Source organism: Aquarana catesbeiana, linkage group LG08 (assembly GCF_042186555.1).
Source record: "Aquarana catesbeiana isolate 2022-GZ linkage group LG08, ASM4218655v1, whole genome shotgun sequence".
Lineage (NCBI taxonomy): Eukaryota > Metazoa > Chordata > Amphibia > Anura > Ranidae > Aquarana > Aquarana catesbeiana.
The window spans coordinates 61,410,471-61,426,900 of NC_133331.1; the positions used below are offsets into that span (position 1 = coordinate 61,410,471).

The 16,430-nt window shown below is 41.9% G+C and overlaps 1 protein-coding gene across 4 annotated transcripts in view; it reads right to left on the reverse strand.

Moving 5' to 3' along the window:
* Window positions 1–713: 713 nt before the first annotated feature.
* ADD3 (adducin 3) overlaps window positions 714–16,430 on the reverse strand; it is a 152,216-nt gene continuing 136,499 nt past the window's right edge. For 3 of the 4 annotated variants that reach the window (XM_073595907.1, XM_073595909.1, XM_073595908.1), the window contains 5 exons: window positions 16,141–16,257; window positions 14,538–14,624; window positions 13,050–13,161; window positions 9,689–9,772; window positions 714–5,400 (listed from right to left, as the gene is read on the reverse strand). In XM_073595907.1, the coding sequence (XP_073452008.1) occupies window positions 5,123–5,400; window positions 9,689–9,772; window positions 13,050–13,161; window positions 14,538–14,624; window positions 16,141–16,257 (678 nt within the window). In that variant the 3' untranslated portion in view covers window positions 714–5,122. The remainder of the gene's footprint in view (window positions 5,401–9,688; window positions 9,773–13,049; window positions 13,162–14,537; window positions 14,625–16,140; window positions 16,258–16,430) is intronic. The other variant, XM_073595910.1, reaches the window with a different exon arrangement.

Here is a 16,430-nt window from a genome sequence, read left to right on the forward strand (position 1 = left end):
GGTTCACCAGTTAGGTGGGAGGAATTTGGGCGGCCTACACAGAACCCAGAGCTCAACCCTACTGAACATGAATTGGATGAGTTGCATTGAATCGCCAATTATGAGCTAGGTCTTCTCATCCATCAGTACCTCACAAATGCTCTTCTAAATCAATGGGCATACATCTCCAAAAGAAAGACTTAAAAATCTTGTGGAACATCTTCCTAGAAGAGGGGAGTCTGTAATATGAAGGCATGGGAGCGCCGTGTTATTGGCTATGGTCTTGTGATGGTCAGATGGTGATGTCCACCAACCTTTGGCCATGAGGTAGCTTTTTTTGGTGCAAATTTGCCTGTTTTTTTGGATTCAGCACTTCAAATTTTAAAACCGAATAAGCCCCTCTAAAAGCACCCCCTTATCTATGCCTCCCCTGGTCTCAGCATTTAGCAGACTCCAGCAGCTGACTTTAGCTCTCCTCTGGTCCTCCTCCTTGAACTTTCTTCTTCCCAGCTCTGGCCCCAGCTTCTTCTTAGCAGCAGCAGAAGGCAAGAGGGGTGGCACTGTGATGTAAGGAATGGTGGGGGCTCTTGATATCTGATGCAAGGTGGGGGCTCTGGACATGTAGTCCTACAGATACAACCAGCACTTTGAGGGCAACCATAATGCCGACGTGGCCCGTGATTAAATTGCATTTGACACCCCTGATCTAAATCAAACATACAAGAACTCTGAAATTCCAAGATTAACTCATCTTTATTAAAAAGGTGAAATTACAAAAAAATGTATCTACTTAAAATACTGTTTTATTTGTGATCCAACATTAATTAGCAATACAACTATCGGCAAATTTCAAGGTAACATATATATTTATAGTTCCACAGGACAGATTTCCAAATGGCTCATTCTTTAGGCTGAAGCAGGAATACAGAGGCATTTGCAGAGAGGGGGAGGAAAGGTGCATACAGCATGAGATCGCATTTTTAAAAAATATTTATGAACATTGCATCCATATAGATATATATTTATATAGACATTTCTGTATATATTTTTTTAATTATTTAGAAAAAAAAAAAAAAAAAGTTATATGTAGCATAGTTCACAGACTCTTGTTCCTACAAGTTGTAAAACAACGTAAAAATAACACCAAAAAAAAAAAAAATCAACACATTTGAGATAAAGTAATATTCAAAAGGCATCTCACAAAATTGGAGCCTAATGCACTGGTAATGTATCAACGAAGGAAGCGGTTCAAATTATAATCCAGTATCTAACCAATGGATTAAAATATAGTATACATAGAAAAGAAAAGTGTTTTGTCCTGCAATATTTTCCAGTAAAAAATAGAATTTGCTGTATTTACAGCATGTCTCAAATGCTTCTGCTAAAACATCTGTTCAGATATCTAATAAAACAGAACTCTGGGCAAAAAAAAAAGACCTAAGATGCAGTCTGTCAATAGCATTAACATAGATGTTTGTTTTTCGAAGTTCCCCCGTAACATAGTTTTATTATCCACCAAGAAACCATATGACGCATTTCGCCCTACCCACAGATGGCAAAATGTGTCAGTTGTGGTTTCTTGGCAGAAACATGTAGGCTGTAGCCAATCCTCATACACAAGTTTTGGTAGCTGTGATTGGGAGGATAAATCTTCTGGAGGGCAAGTCTTTAACGGGGGTGACAACGCTCTTTGCACTGCAGTGAAATTGCGCAACACTGTTGTCACCCTGGGTATAGGGTAGTCTTGGATAGACTTGTAGTTTTAAATGGACTTTAATTAAAAGACAAAATGTTTTGCCTTTGGGCTTCAGCCTTCTAAATAAAAGCTGACCATTCTAAGCATCGGGCAACGTTATATGGTTTGTGCCAACCTCTATGAATGCCACCTTTGCTGGACAGCTTGGCCCGGTAATGAAAGTGGAAAAACAACCGATCTGCTGGCAGGATCAACAGGTGATAAACGTATGGTACAAGGGGGGTTTAGAAAAATAAAATAAAAAAGACCGTATAATGTGTCATTTTTAATTTTACCCATAGTTCCACTTTAAGTGTAACCATCGTACGTGTGCTGGAAGAGCTGAAATTTTCACCCTATCGAAGCAGCAAAATTAATTAAAATATTACGGGTGAAAGAATAAGGCAAAATACGAATTTGTAATTATACAAATTATAATAGGCTGCCTTTTTTTTTTAGGGTTTAAACTTTACCAGAAGAAAAATAAAAAAAGAATCAACGTGGTACCCATTATGAGAATACATTAGTTATAATGGTACAATATACCATTTTTTTAAATTTGGCATTCATTTACATTTTCTAAAATTTCCAATTTTTTCCCCCCAAACGTTGGATCTTAGTTGCACAAACCAAAGCAATGCAGCTGCTTTTAAGAGAAGGCATGGTCAGAGCATAGAGCTGGTCATACATGTAGTGAATTTCAAGTCATTACAACAGTTTTCGACCCAAGGACAATTGTAAATATGATTACAAGAAACTGAGCAATCTACCTCCCACACATTCCAGCAACCTAACATAATTTGCCCAATTTTGAAATCTAAACTGGGAATAAAAGTTGACATTTTCAATAGAGTTTAGCAAAATGGAATTTAATAGGGGAAAAAAAAAATACAGTTATTTATCAAAGACCAGATTTTCGGCAATGTTATACCATCTCCTTTTTGTCGACTGAAACTACAATCTTATATCTTAAAATTGTTTTGTGATTTCAACAGAGAAGGAGATCAAAAACGTTAAATTACCACCTGCATTGTTAACATAACGCTTTATAAAAATGGTAACCGCCCAGCGTTTCTCAGGAGACTCTGAATTAACACTCTGAATGAGGAGGGGAGTAAATAGAATACATTAATGCTATTCACAGATATATAAATGAACAACAAAATTACAACGGAAGCTTGTGAGATGAACGCAACTACAATATGCACCAAAATATGAATCAGGAATTCAAATTAAAAAATAAAAATTCATATTGAGGTTCAGCAGAACCCTATGTTTTTTTGTACAATAAATCTGGGCATCTTTGGCATTATTAAAAAAATAATAAATTTATTCTTGCATTTTTCTAACCTCTCAATAACCCGAAAAAAAAAATTCCTTGCTTACTGAACCTTCTAATTTGCTAGCGAGAAAAAAAAATGATATGCTACCATACACTAAATGGAAGATAAAAATAGAGGCAATGCATTTAGGGACTCCTAAGCAGACATTTAACAAGCTTTATTGAAAAACTAGAGGCACTCCATTTGTTCCTCTCTTTCAATGCAATTTGCCCCCTACTAGGGCTTAACTGTAGAATTAATAAATCAATCTGTGATGAAGCCCCCAGGTAGGGGGTAAAACGCGTCAGAGGTTTGAGTGGAGCTTTCAATAAAGCTTGTTGGATTTGCATAACTGGGAATGAGCATATGGCCTCACATTATTATATTTACATCAAATGGTATATATATATATATATATATATATATATATATATATATATATACACACACACACACACTCTCTCTCAACGAATGGTATTGCCTCTATTTTAGCTTCCCACAACTCAGGCCATCACAGCATAATACATTACTAACTAAAAACCATCTCTTCATTAAATCTTCACATACCTGTAAACTCTGAAATCCATAACCACGGAACGGTAAATATCAAATTCTATTTGGAGTTTTTTTTTTTTTTTTTTTAAGTACTGTATTCCTAATAAAAATAGAGTCTTCCCTCCCCTAACCTAATTTTTATGACCAAACTTTGTGGCACACTCGAGAGACCTAACACCAAGTGCAAAAATAAACGCTTTCATTTAAATTTTTTTGAAAACTAGAATTCCCTGCAACACTACTCGTAAATTTTTATTTTTTTTTCTTTTGCCAAAAAAATATCCACATTTGGTGTAAGCTGTACATTCTAAGATCTTCATAAGCATGTAAAAAAAAAAAAAATAATAATAATATCTGGAAAAGAGGCATTCTATAGGTCTACCATTACATCCAAGCAAAGCAAAGTTTCTATTTATGTGCAGTTCAATGTTTGAAAAAAACAAACAAAACAAAAAGAAAACCCACACAACCACAAAAGTGAGAAAGAAAAAAAATTCTACCAACACCCCTTGACCTTATTGTGCAATATTTTATTTAAGGAGCCCTTTGGCAGCAAATTTTTTAAATGAGATATTTGGCAAAAAAAAAAAAAAAAAAATACTAAAATGCTTTTTCCAGTATAAAATTCCAATACCTACATTGAGTGAACTGATAGTTCTAAAGTATTTACAATAAAAGGCTTGGACAACACAACAGGGCATGCTGGAAATTGTAGTTCCTCAGTACCTGCTGTGCTGCTGGATATTAAAATTCCATGAAATTAAAAAATAAAAAAAAACCTGAAAAGACCTGAAATAAATGCTTATGTCCAGTTACATGGCCCATCACAGCCCAGTATTCAGGGGAACATAATGAAGTGGGGGAAAAAAAAAAAATTATATTTCCCCTTTTTTTTTAATGGAACAAGCCAAGAGCAACTGTAATATATTCTAAATTTTCCGGGTGCAGCATATCAGACAGCATATACTCCTCTGTACTCAGAAAATACAATCATAAAAAGATACTTTCTTCCAGTTTATGCTTAACAAAAAAAAAAATAAAAATAATAAATTCCCGATTCAAAAACTGACCAGACAAAAATAGAGATCATAGATGAGCATATATTTTGAGTACACACCCAATCTGGGTTCATTTTGGATGTGCTTGCAGCCACGTAACTTGTAAGAAAAATAGGTTGAAGCTCAGAAAAACAAAAAACAAAAACAAAACACCGGTTTGTATATTTTTTTTGTGTCTTTTTGTAGCGTGAAACACATGAGTGTAAGGAGCTGGTTCTGCTAACAGTCCAGAGAGAGGGAGGGGGGTTTTACCATGGCATGGGCTGAACGTCTTCTAGGCAGAACTGGGTGGTGAAGAAGCATGGAGATAAGGCTGAAGGATCAACTTTCTTTGGTGCACCTTGAAAAAGCCGGTGCGGTAGAAAGTTGGAAATTCGAACCTGCTGCAAACTCCGGACCATGCAACGTCCATCCGGCACAAAACAGGTGTCGCCTACGGTTCCCTCTTTGAAGCACCCCATCCTGGCGACGCGTTACGCCTCCAGTTTTTCCTTCTTTTTGTTCTTCTTCAAGAAGGACGGAGTGCGGAATTTCTTCTTCTTTTTGTTGGGGGATTTGGAGGGAGAACCCTCGGGGGTCAGTTCCCCTTCGATGATCTTCTCTGTGGTCCGGACTGTGATTTCCACAGTGTCCCCGACGCTGAGCTGGTGTACGCGCATGGTCAAGTCTTCGTCGGCCTCGTGTCTGACGCCCTCCTTACCGTTTAGTATAATGGGAGAGTGGCACTGAAACACGAGGTCATCCAGGGGTTCTGAGAAGGAAGAGAATTTGATTAGCAAAGAAAAAAGGTAAAAGTGTTTTGTAAACCTCAGACATGAAATATGAACAAAGCATATCCCTCAATAGTGTGTACTTGTCTCAGTCCAGAGCACCAAGTGTCATTTCTGTCAGCTGCCTCCTTCCTCAGCCATCAGCCTGACACCAAAAGAATAAAAGGTGACAGGGGAGTGAGCTCCAGCACACAGTCTGATTGACAGTCTCAGCTCTGTTCCTGTGTAAAGGGGGGGGGGGGGGGGGGTTCTCTTCCCTCCAATCAGCTGTCAGAGTGCTCCTCAATGAGCTCTGCAGTGTGTAATTTCAGCTTCCCACCCCTTTTTTTCTGACAGCTCAGACAAGTTTTGGAATTTGAACAGCTGTAGAGAGGAGAGCGCTGCAGATAAACAGGTACAGCTTATGTAGAAGGATTTTTCTTTGTTTCTGTGTATCCCCTTGAGGCCCATCACTTCACTGGGTATATGTAAAAGTTTGCAACCACTTTAATGGAGCAACTGATACCATCTGACACCATTAAAGTGAAATGGCCAAAAGATCTTCTAGATTTGTGGCAGAGGGCAGGAAGTGTTAGAACCTCTGTTCTGTCTGTGTCCCCATTCTGGTGATTTGCTCTCACTTCCTCTCCTGGTGTCCATTGTCTCCCAGACAGAAAATAAAAAGAGGGAAAGCAAAAAACATACCCTCCAGCTTAACCTTCTTATGTCTGAAGTGAAAATGCTGAAGATCGGTGCACAGGCTGGGGTGTCCGTGGCCCCATGCAATAAAGTAGCTGGAAAAACAATGCTCCTCTTATTAATCTTTATTAGCTACATAGCATGGATACAGTACAAAATGCGAATGTGTTTCGCCCATTGCAGCCTTCCTCGGGCTGCAATGGGCGAAACACGTTACAATTTTGCACTGTATCCATGCTATGTAGCCAAGAAAAATAAACGGAGCATCGTGTTTCTGGCTTATTTCTACAGTGGAAAATGTGGAACAATGTAAAACTTTTTAAAGTTGTCACCAGAAATCACCCCAATGGGGACACCTGTGTAAGTGACAACTGCCAAAAGGTGGGACTTCCCATCTCTTCCTACTGTGTCTCCGAGGCAGGAAAGGAGAACAAATCTCCTTGATGTGGACACAGAAAGCAACAAAAAAAGTTTCTAATCCTTCCCTACTCCACCCAAAGCTACAAAAGAGAAAGTTTTGCCACCAAGGGTTAGTATTTGGTAGATACTGGAGAGCTAAAGTAGATCAATTCAATTGTGGATAGAGTAAGAAAGTTTAATAACCCCTGTCTTTTTTGCCATCTGTGTCCCCAATTGCAGAGATTTCCCTTCACTTCCTGTCCTATATCCACAACAAGAAGTGAGAGGAAATCACTTCAAACTTGGTTGTCACCAGAACTAGTGTCCCCATTGGAAGATTTTCCCTCCATTACTGTTCTAGGGACAAGCCAAAGTTTAGGATATTCAACACTTTCAGTGATTTCAGTAAACAGGACAAATAGAGAGGATGAATCTCTCTAACAGCGTCACAGACCACAATAAAAACCAGACAGGGGTTCCAATCCCTCTCCGCTCTACTTAAAACTAAAAGTTTTGCCTTTAGTTATACTTCAAAGTATATCTAAAGACAGATATTTTTTCTTTAGTTTTAGACAGAATGACGAAGCTTTTGATCCTCTGTCAGGTTTTTATTGTTGCCTGTGTCCCCATTAGGGAAGCTGATTTTTGAGTGAACGGAATGCTGAATGGAGTTTCAGTAAGAGAGAGTCTGAAAGTAGGGTTGCACCGATGCTTTTCTTTTTGATCGGCGAGTAACGATACTTTTGGTTAAGTATTCGCAGATAATGAGCACCAATACTTTGTGATGAGATTTGCGTCAATACAAAAAAAAAAAAAAAAAATGTTTTCACTGCAAAGAATCACATGCGATTTGAACAGGAACACGGTGCAATTCCTGTCCGAATCGCATGAGATTTTCCCCACTGCTCCTGTGTGTATATAGAAAGGGAAAAGTGCCATCTAGTGGCCAGTTTAAATAAAATGTTGGAACTCGCAGTACATATCTGGCCAAATGCAAAAATCTTCATCTCGCCGATAAAAGCAAATCGCGGCTACTGGAGGTGCTCACAGGGATAGAGGAGATGTTCCGGGACTCCGTGGGTATAGGGTGGAAGTGATGGCAGCTTGGGGGCAAAACGCCTCTACATCTCCTCTAGCCCTGCAAGCACCTCTAGGGGCCATGATTTGCCATTATCGGCGGGACACCTATGAAGATTTCTGCATGTGGCCAGATATGTACTGTGAGTTGTCATACATACCGGCTCTTTTTTTTTGTTTAAAAATAACAAACATGTCATACTTACCTGCTCTGTGTAATGGTTCTGCACAGAGCAACCCGGATCCTCCTCTTCTCGGGTCCCGCGCCGGCTCTCCTGGCCCCTCCTTCCTGTCGAGTGCCCCCACAGCAAGCAGCTTGCTATGGGGGCACCCTAGCCGAGCCACTATTGTGTATGTCCATTCTGACACGGAGCTGTGGCTCGGCCCCTCCCTCTCTCCTCTCATTGGCTCACTGACTTTGACAGCAGCGGGAGCCAATGACGCCCGCTGTGTCTCAGCCAGTCAGGAGGCAGAGTCCCGGACAGCCAAGTCTTTCGTGCTGGATCGAGATGGGGCTCAGGTAAGTATTAGGGAGGCTGCTGCACACAGGTTGTTTATCCTAAATGCATAAAATGCATTAAGATAAAAAACCTTCTGCTTTTAGAACCACTTTAAAAAAAATGTCCGCTAACTGGCGCTTACACACACACACACACACACACACACACACACACACACACACACACACAGGAGTGGTGGGGGAAATCGCAGACGATTCCGACAAGAATCTCACCACATTCCTGGTCAAATCAGATGCAATTCTTTGCAGTGCGATTTAAGTCCATTTATTTTGTATTGACGCAATTCGCACCGCAAAGTATCAGTTTCGGTATCAGAGCATTTGTGCAAGTACCGATACTCGTGCATATGCTTGGCATCGGAACAGATATCGATGCATCCCTTTCTGAAAGCAAACAGCGTCCACTCTTATATAGTCAATAAAATTTCAGTTGCGCTTACTAAAACAGCAGGTGCTAAAACATTTGAGTTGCTCATGTCTGCCAAAAATGACCACACCAATTTTCAGAAACCAGAAAAGAAAAAAAAAAAAAAAAAAAAAAAGCATAACGTCACACTTTGGATTACTGTACAACGCATTTTACTTTTGAATGTGCTAAAGATTAAAAAAAATAAAGTAATTCAAACAAATATGACCACCACTAATATCTACACTAAATTATTACCTAAAGTATTGGGACGCCTGCCTTTACACACACATAAACTTTAATGGCATCCCAGTCTTAGTCCGTAGGGTTCAATATTGAGTTGGCCCGCCCTTTGCAGCTATAAGAGCTTCAACTCTTCTGGGAAGGCCGTCCACAAGGTTTAGGAGTGTGTCTATGGGAATGTCTGACCATTCTTCCAGAAGTGCATTTGTGAGGTCAGACTCTGATGTGGATGAGAAGGCCTGGCTCACAGTCTCCGCTCTAATTTATCCCAAAGGTGTTCTATCGGGTTGAGGTCACGACTTATTGCAGGCCAGTCAAGTGCTTCCACCCCAAACTGGCTCATCCATGTCTTTATGGACCTTGCTTTGTGCACTGGTGAGCAGTCGTGTTGGAACAGGAAGGGACCATCCCCAAACTGTTCCCACAAAGTTGGGAGCATGAAATTGTCCAAAATGTCTTGGTATGCTGACGCCTTTCGAGTTCCCTTCACTGGAACTAAGGGGCCAAGCCCAACCCCTGAAAAGCAACCCCACACCATAATCTCCCCTCCACCAAATGATTTGGACCACTGCACAAAGCAAGGTCCATAAAGACACGGATGAGCGAGTTTGGGGTGGAGGAACTTGATTGGCCTGCACAGAATCCTGACCTTACCCCGATAGAACACCTTTGTTATGAATTAGAGCGGAGACTGCGAGTTAATGCCTGCCCTCACAAAAGCGCTTCTGGAAGAATGCTTAAACATTCCCATAGACACACTCCTAAACCATGAAGAGTTGAAGTTGTTATAGCTGTAAAGGGTGGGCCAACTCAATACTGAACCCTACTGACTAAAACTGGGATGCCATTAAAGTTCTTGTAAAGGCAGGTGTCCCGATACTTTTGGTAATATAGTGTATTTCTAAGCGCTAGACCAGAGCAGGACCAACAGATGGCAGTTAAATACCTGTAGTGGCGGTTGGCGTCGGGGGTGGGGACTGAGTTACAGGGATAGAAGATTCTTCCTCTGAGATTAACTCATGCTCGGCATCTGCAGGGTTAAGATCGGTGTTAGTTATCATGCGGGTTGTCATGCAGGTTGAGTAGACACAGTGAGGTGACGGATCGAGTTATAGAAATGGGAGACAAACAAAACGGCAGCAAAAATGTGACGGGGAGAAGGAAGTAAAAACTTGAGAAGAGAAAATGAGAAGACAAAGAGAGCATTGAACAGACTGGCATGTTATATATGGAAACATAGGAGGGAGTCAGAAGTATTTCCATAGGAAGGTGACATTGTTATCATTCCAAAGCTTTTATGGTGAATGTAGAAGACACTGGGGATGGATGGAGATGGAAACACAGGGGGGACAATAAAACAAAAGCCAACTCCAGCCAACATTAAATCTGAACATTATAAATACATGACTCTTTTCTTAAAGCGGAGCTCCAGCTTTCAGACTTGCACAGTTGTAAAGGATCCTCTCCTGCACTGAAATTACTTACTCTGATTTCTCTGCACACTGTGAGCTGCGTACATTGTACATAAGAAGCTGGAGGACTTCCAGCATCATCTAACCTTTCCCCCCCCAGCCTGACTGTCCCTTGCCCACCCCTTTCAGTAACTGGTTTCAGTTCAATCATTGAGGCTCAGCCACATGTGGGCATTGCCTAGAGCAGTCTGCATGTCCCCTAGTCTGTCTCCTACAGCAGGTCTTCAATCTCCAACCATTCCTGTAGAACAGTCTCTGACCATCTAATGAATAGATGTCAAAACACAAGGACCGCAGGCCGAATCCAGCCCACCAGGCCTTGTCATGTGGCCCTCACACCCAGTTTCAAAGCCGGCACATGGTGGAACGCCATTCTGCCACCTCTAGCTCTCACCTTCTGCTCCCTGCTGTTACATACAGAAGCCTTCTGTGTTTACTAAGGACAGCTTTGCTCTATGCGGCTCTTGGATCTAACAGATCCCTGCAAGTACTCATGGCGGGGACAGATCTCCAGAATCAGAGAGAACAATCTTCCTGTAAGGTGAGGCAGGGAGGTACTACAGTTGAATACAAAGGTAGTAGAGCCGCCTACACAGTGGGGTACTACATCCAGGCCAGGTAGGAGTGAGAGATGCGAGTATGCTTGGGGGGGTGTTTTGTAGCCCACCTCCGAACCATGCACCCTGCACATAGCGCACCCCTGAACCCTGCACACCCCTGAACCCTGCATTCTGTACAAAGAGCACCCCATAAACAACTGGCTCCCTGATAAGGCATGCTGCGATGAAATTGAGTTGGACATCCCTGATCTAATGCATATTATAAGCAGCCTTTTGGTGACATTTTGGGAGACATTCAGGACACCCTATAGTTTGTTAGTTGGCAATCACAGCCTCAGAATGGCCAATCACATTGTCCTGTATAGTCTGGAACCCCAAGACAAGTAAACTTATACAGATAAGGCTACTGGTCAGGTTTCCTCCCCTCTGTTTAGAGATGGTTGTGGTGCTGTGTTTATGTCACGCTTCCTTCTGTGGGTGGGTAAGGTCTGCGCAGCACCCGGCTGGGACTTGCCCACAGGCATTGATTGGCACAGCACTGATTACTGGGAACACACCTTAACAGAGCCCACAAAGCCACTGCATTCCCATTTATTCTTGGGAATTGTAGTTGTTACTTTCCCCTAAGTAAAGACGTCATATGTGACTCGTAGCACCTGTATAGACTCTCCCCTAGAGGCCTTAGCACAGAACAGTTATCGGAAGAACACAAAGACATCACAAAGCAGAAAATGTATAATTACTAAAAGACTAGATTTGAAAATTTGTAAGCGTAATGTGCCTGGGGGCAGGAAGCTAGGAGCACAAAGTAGGCCGGATTCTGGAGTTTAGGTTTAAAAGGTTACGAAGGTGAGCTTTCCTATTTTACTGAAGTGTCCAGACTGAACCTCTTGGACTGTATATGATTTTTTTTTTTTTTTTTTAATATGGAACTACCGTAGTAATTTTATAAAAACATTTTTTTTAATGGACTAGTAATAGCAATGGTCCGTCCTTAACAAAAGGGTGCAGTAAGGATTATAAAACAGGAAAGGTAGTCTGAGTTGCTAGGAGTGATCTGCTCCCAGAATTGTATGGGATACCCTGGAAGAACGGACCTCTTTGTTATATCCGATATTTTTTAAAGGTAATAATAGCAATGGTCTGGTCTTTAAAAAAGGCTCCAGTAAGTAATTTAGGAAAGGTAGACTGAGTTCTTAGGAATGATCTCCCCCCAGAATTCTATGGGATGTCCTGGAAGACCAGACCTTTTTGTTGTATCTGGTTTTAAAGAACTAGTAATAGTGTAGATGATTTTTTTTTTTTTATGGACTAGTAATAGCAATGGTCTGTCCTTAAAGAGGAAGTAAACCCTGGTGGGTTTTTCTTCCTTTATCTTCCCTGCAATGTAAAGGCATAACGTGCTAGTATGCATCAAATACTAGCACATTATGTGACACCTGCAAACGAAGCCCACGTCGTCCCTGCTGCAGGCTGCATTCATCTTCCTTCCGGGGCCACGGATTCCGGCTCTGTGACTAGCTGGAGCCGCGTGATGTCATAACCCCATATGCGCGCAGGAGCCGCTGGTCACAGCACACTCGCCTGAAGAAATGGCACGGGTGGTCGTTCCTTCAGAGCGCATGTGCAGATGACATCATTGGCGCGGCATACAGTAAATATCTCCTGAATGGTGCATGTTTAGGAGTGGAATACAGTACCTATAGGTAAGCTTTATTATAGGCTTACCTATAGGTACAACTTCCCCGTGGAGGTTTACAACCTCTTTAACTAAAGGCTCCAGTAAAATATTATAAAACAGGAAAGGTAGTCCGAGTTCTTAGGAGTGATCTGCTTTGAGAATTCTATGGGATGTCCTAGAAGACTGGACCTCTTTGTTGTAACAGATTTTTTTAAAGGACTAGTAATAGTATAGCTGATTTTTTTTTTAATGGACTAGTAATAGCAATGGTCTGTCCTTAAAAAAGGCTCCAGAATAAGTAATAGAAAACAGGAAAGGTAGTTCGAGTTCTTAGGAGTGATCTGCTTTGAGAATTCTATGGGATGTCCTTGAAGACTGGACCTCTTTGTTATATCTGATATTTTTTTAAAAGGGACTAGTAATAGTATAGCTGATTTTTTTAAATGGACTAGTAATAGCAATGGTCTGTCCTTAACAAAAGGCTCCAGAATAAGCAATTTAAAACATGAAAGGTAGACCGGAATGATCTGCTCCCAGAATTCTATGGGATGTCCTGGAAGGGTGATGCAGATAACTTTACTGGCTAGAGCTTACCTTGTGTCCCGTTATCTTCACCCCTTCTATCGTGTGTCTCCTGTTCCAACAACTCGCTAAATGGATTGGGGGGTAAGGGAGGAGCGTTCTCATCCTCTATGAACTGCATGGGCTGCAGAGGACAAAGAGAAGAGACATTCATCTCTGCACATAATCAAGCAACAAAGATTAAAGTCCAAAAGGAAGAAAAAAAAAAAACAAAAAAACGTGCTAATGTGTTTTGTATATAGAAATAGTCCCTTAAAGCAGCAACTCTTCTGCGAGATATACACAGCTCAAATCATACAATACAAATTGAGTTGCGCTGACACAATATTGTTAAATAGTGTACCACATTGAATCAGATTAACATAACAAAATAAAGTCCTCATTTGCTAAAGAAGAAAGAATTTGATTGGATATCATCGGCATTCCACCACCATAAGCAAAGGATACTCTTGTGATATCAAGTGCAAGAATGCTTTACCAGGTACTATTGACCTCGGATTACAGGAGGTCAATCACGCTTTGGCTTAATACCCATCCGGGGCCTTTACACGCCTTTGGATCCTCCTAGGTGCCTACATCAATCCTCCTGGCAATGGTGTCATAAAGGTATCCCAGAACACATAAGAGAGCTCCACATAGTGTAAAAATGTTACCACTTTATTCTAAAACTATTAAAGGTTGCACTTACATCAGATCAATATTAAAAACGCCTTAAAAAGGAAAGTCTGGCCGGCACAGGATTCCACGATCGCGGTGACGTAGCTGGTAAGAAAACATTTTTGCACATGATGGTGATATCACAAGAGGATTCTTTGTTTATGGTGGCGGATGCTGATGATATCCAATCAAATTCTTTCTACTTCAGCATGAGGACTTAATCTTTTTTATGTCAATTTGATGATTCAATCTGGTACACAATTTAACAATGTTGTGTTAGCGCGACTCAATTTGTATTGTAACAAAGATGAAAGTCCAAGGAATTGTAGATGCTGACATTTTTCTCAGTGCACCCCTTTAAGCAAACTCCCTGCTCATTGGGTCTTTTAAGGGGGAACTTACAGGGGCTGCTATTGCCAACTTCTGTTTCTGAAAATGCTGGTTTGCCTGGCTGCTGCAGTGCTTTTGACTTTGAACAAGTCTGCAGATCCTGAGCCCTGGCTTTATTCTCTGCACGCTTGTCGGTGACTCAGAGCCAGCCGAGCAAAAACAGACCGTTATCTGCTGTCTGAACAAATAATTTATTAGCCTTAAAAGGGAATCTATAGTGTATTGCTATAGTGTATTGCTGGTGAGTGCATATACCCATATTTGTATTACAGATCTGTAGATACTCCCTCTAGTGACTGCATGAGTATCAGGCAATCTGTCAACATCTTTGCTTTAAGTGTGTATGTGATCTAAGGATCTAAATGAGAAGGAGTCAGCACGAGAGGAATGGCCAGCTTATACACATCTGCAGAGCTGGATTACGTGGTCCCTGGCAACCAGAAATCCACTTACCACACTTGGTTTATCCACCACAATACCCGCCAGGACTTGTGACTGGGGCCCAGCAGTCTTTAGATCGTACCGATTCTGCTCCCTGATCTATAGAAGGAAGAGAACAAGTCAATAGTTAGGAATAGTCAATCATTTTGACAGCAGGTGCTCACATCACTAATCTGTTACACCAACATAACATCACCAGTATTTATTTTTTTGTTCCTGTGTCTGTACATCTATGTCCAATATGAGGGGTTCCCACCACCCCTGCACTCAATTCTCAGCTTTGCACACATGCTGTGCTCATTATGGGGGGTTCCCACCATCCCTGCAATAATGTTGCCTGGTCTGTAAACTAGATGTGCTCATTATGAGAAGTTCCCACCATCCCGCTGCCAAGTTCCAGGGTCTGCTTCCCTGCCATGCCCAATATGAGGGGATCCCACCATCCCTGTGCTGAGTTTGCGGGTCTGCTTCCCTGCTGTGCCCATTATGAGATGTTCCTATCTCTGCCTTGAGTTTCCATGTCTAGAACCTGTTATGCCCATTAGGTGTTCCCAACATCCCTGTGCCACGTTCCTGGGTCGGCTTCCTTGCTGTGCACATTATGAGGGGTTCCCATTATCTCTGCACTGCACACCTGCTTTGTCGATTAGGAGATGTTCCTACTAGCTTTGCCTTGGGTTTCTAAATATGTAACCTGCTGTGCCCATTCTGATGGTTTCCCACTATCCCTGTGCCAAGTTCACAGGTCTGCTTCCCTGCTGTGCCCATTATGAGGTATTCCCACCATCTCTGTGCTGAGTTTGCGGGTCTGCTTCCCTGCTGTGCCCATTATGAGATATTCCTATCTCTGCCCTGGTTTTCCATGTCTAGAACCTGCTGTGCCCATTATGAGGTGTTCCCACCATCTCTTCACACCTGTTGTGCCCATTATGAGATGTTCCTACTATCTCTGCCTTGAGTTTCCATGTCCAGAATCTGCTGTGCCCATTATGAGGTGTTCCCACCATCCCTGTGCCGAGTTCCTGGGTTGGCTTTCCTGCTGTGTCCATTGTGAGGGGTTCCCACCATTCCTGCATTAAGGCCTTGGATCTGCACACCTGTTGTGTCTAGTATGAGATGTTCCTACCATCTCTGCCTTTAGTTTCCTGGTCTGGAACCTGCTGTGCCCATTTGGAGGGATTCCCGTTATCCCTGTGCTGAGTTTATGGTTCTGCACCCCTGCTCCACCCATTATAAGGGTTTCCTACTATCCCTGTGGTGACCGCCCAGGTCTTAACATCTGCTATGCCCATTATGAGAAGATTCCAAAACCCCTGAGCTGATGAGACCATACAAACTCCATGTAGACCATGGTAAAAACTGAACCCAAGATCGAAGGGCTAATCGCTAAACGACAGCTCTGCCCTGCCAGGAACAATGGAAAGCCACAATTTAGTAGTAAAACTGTTCAGTCTTTCCAGAATAGTCAAATCCTCAAAGCGTTGCTCAGGACACTGCAATCCACGTAGTAAACATGACAATATAAAGCCGGCAGGACATCCTGACCATAAAGCAGCAGCTGCAGGAAAAGTCCAGACAATTAAGGGCTGATGAGAGATTCAGGAATAAACGTCACCTTATTCCTTTTCTGCAGGACGTCTGTGGGGTTGGTGTTCAATGGGACAAACTGGTTGGGGTCTTCTATTTTAATGGGATATCCGCTGTTCTTGTTCAGCTCATTGGACTTCATCCACTGCAATAGAGAGAGAGAGGTTATCTGAGGATGGGGGGAGGTAATGAACTCCAGAGGGGACACCAGGAATGTTCAACGAGAGGAAAAGATTAAAATGTTTTATGGTTTCTGATATATGAAGGAGACTGGCTGGCACCACTTTTATGGATTAAATGGGAACTTTCATCAAGTAC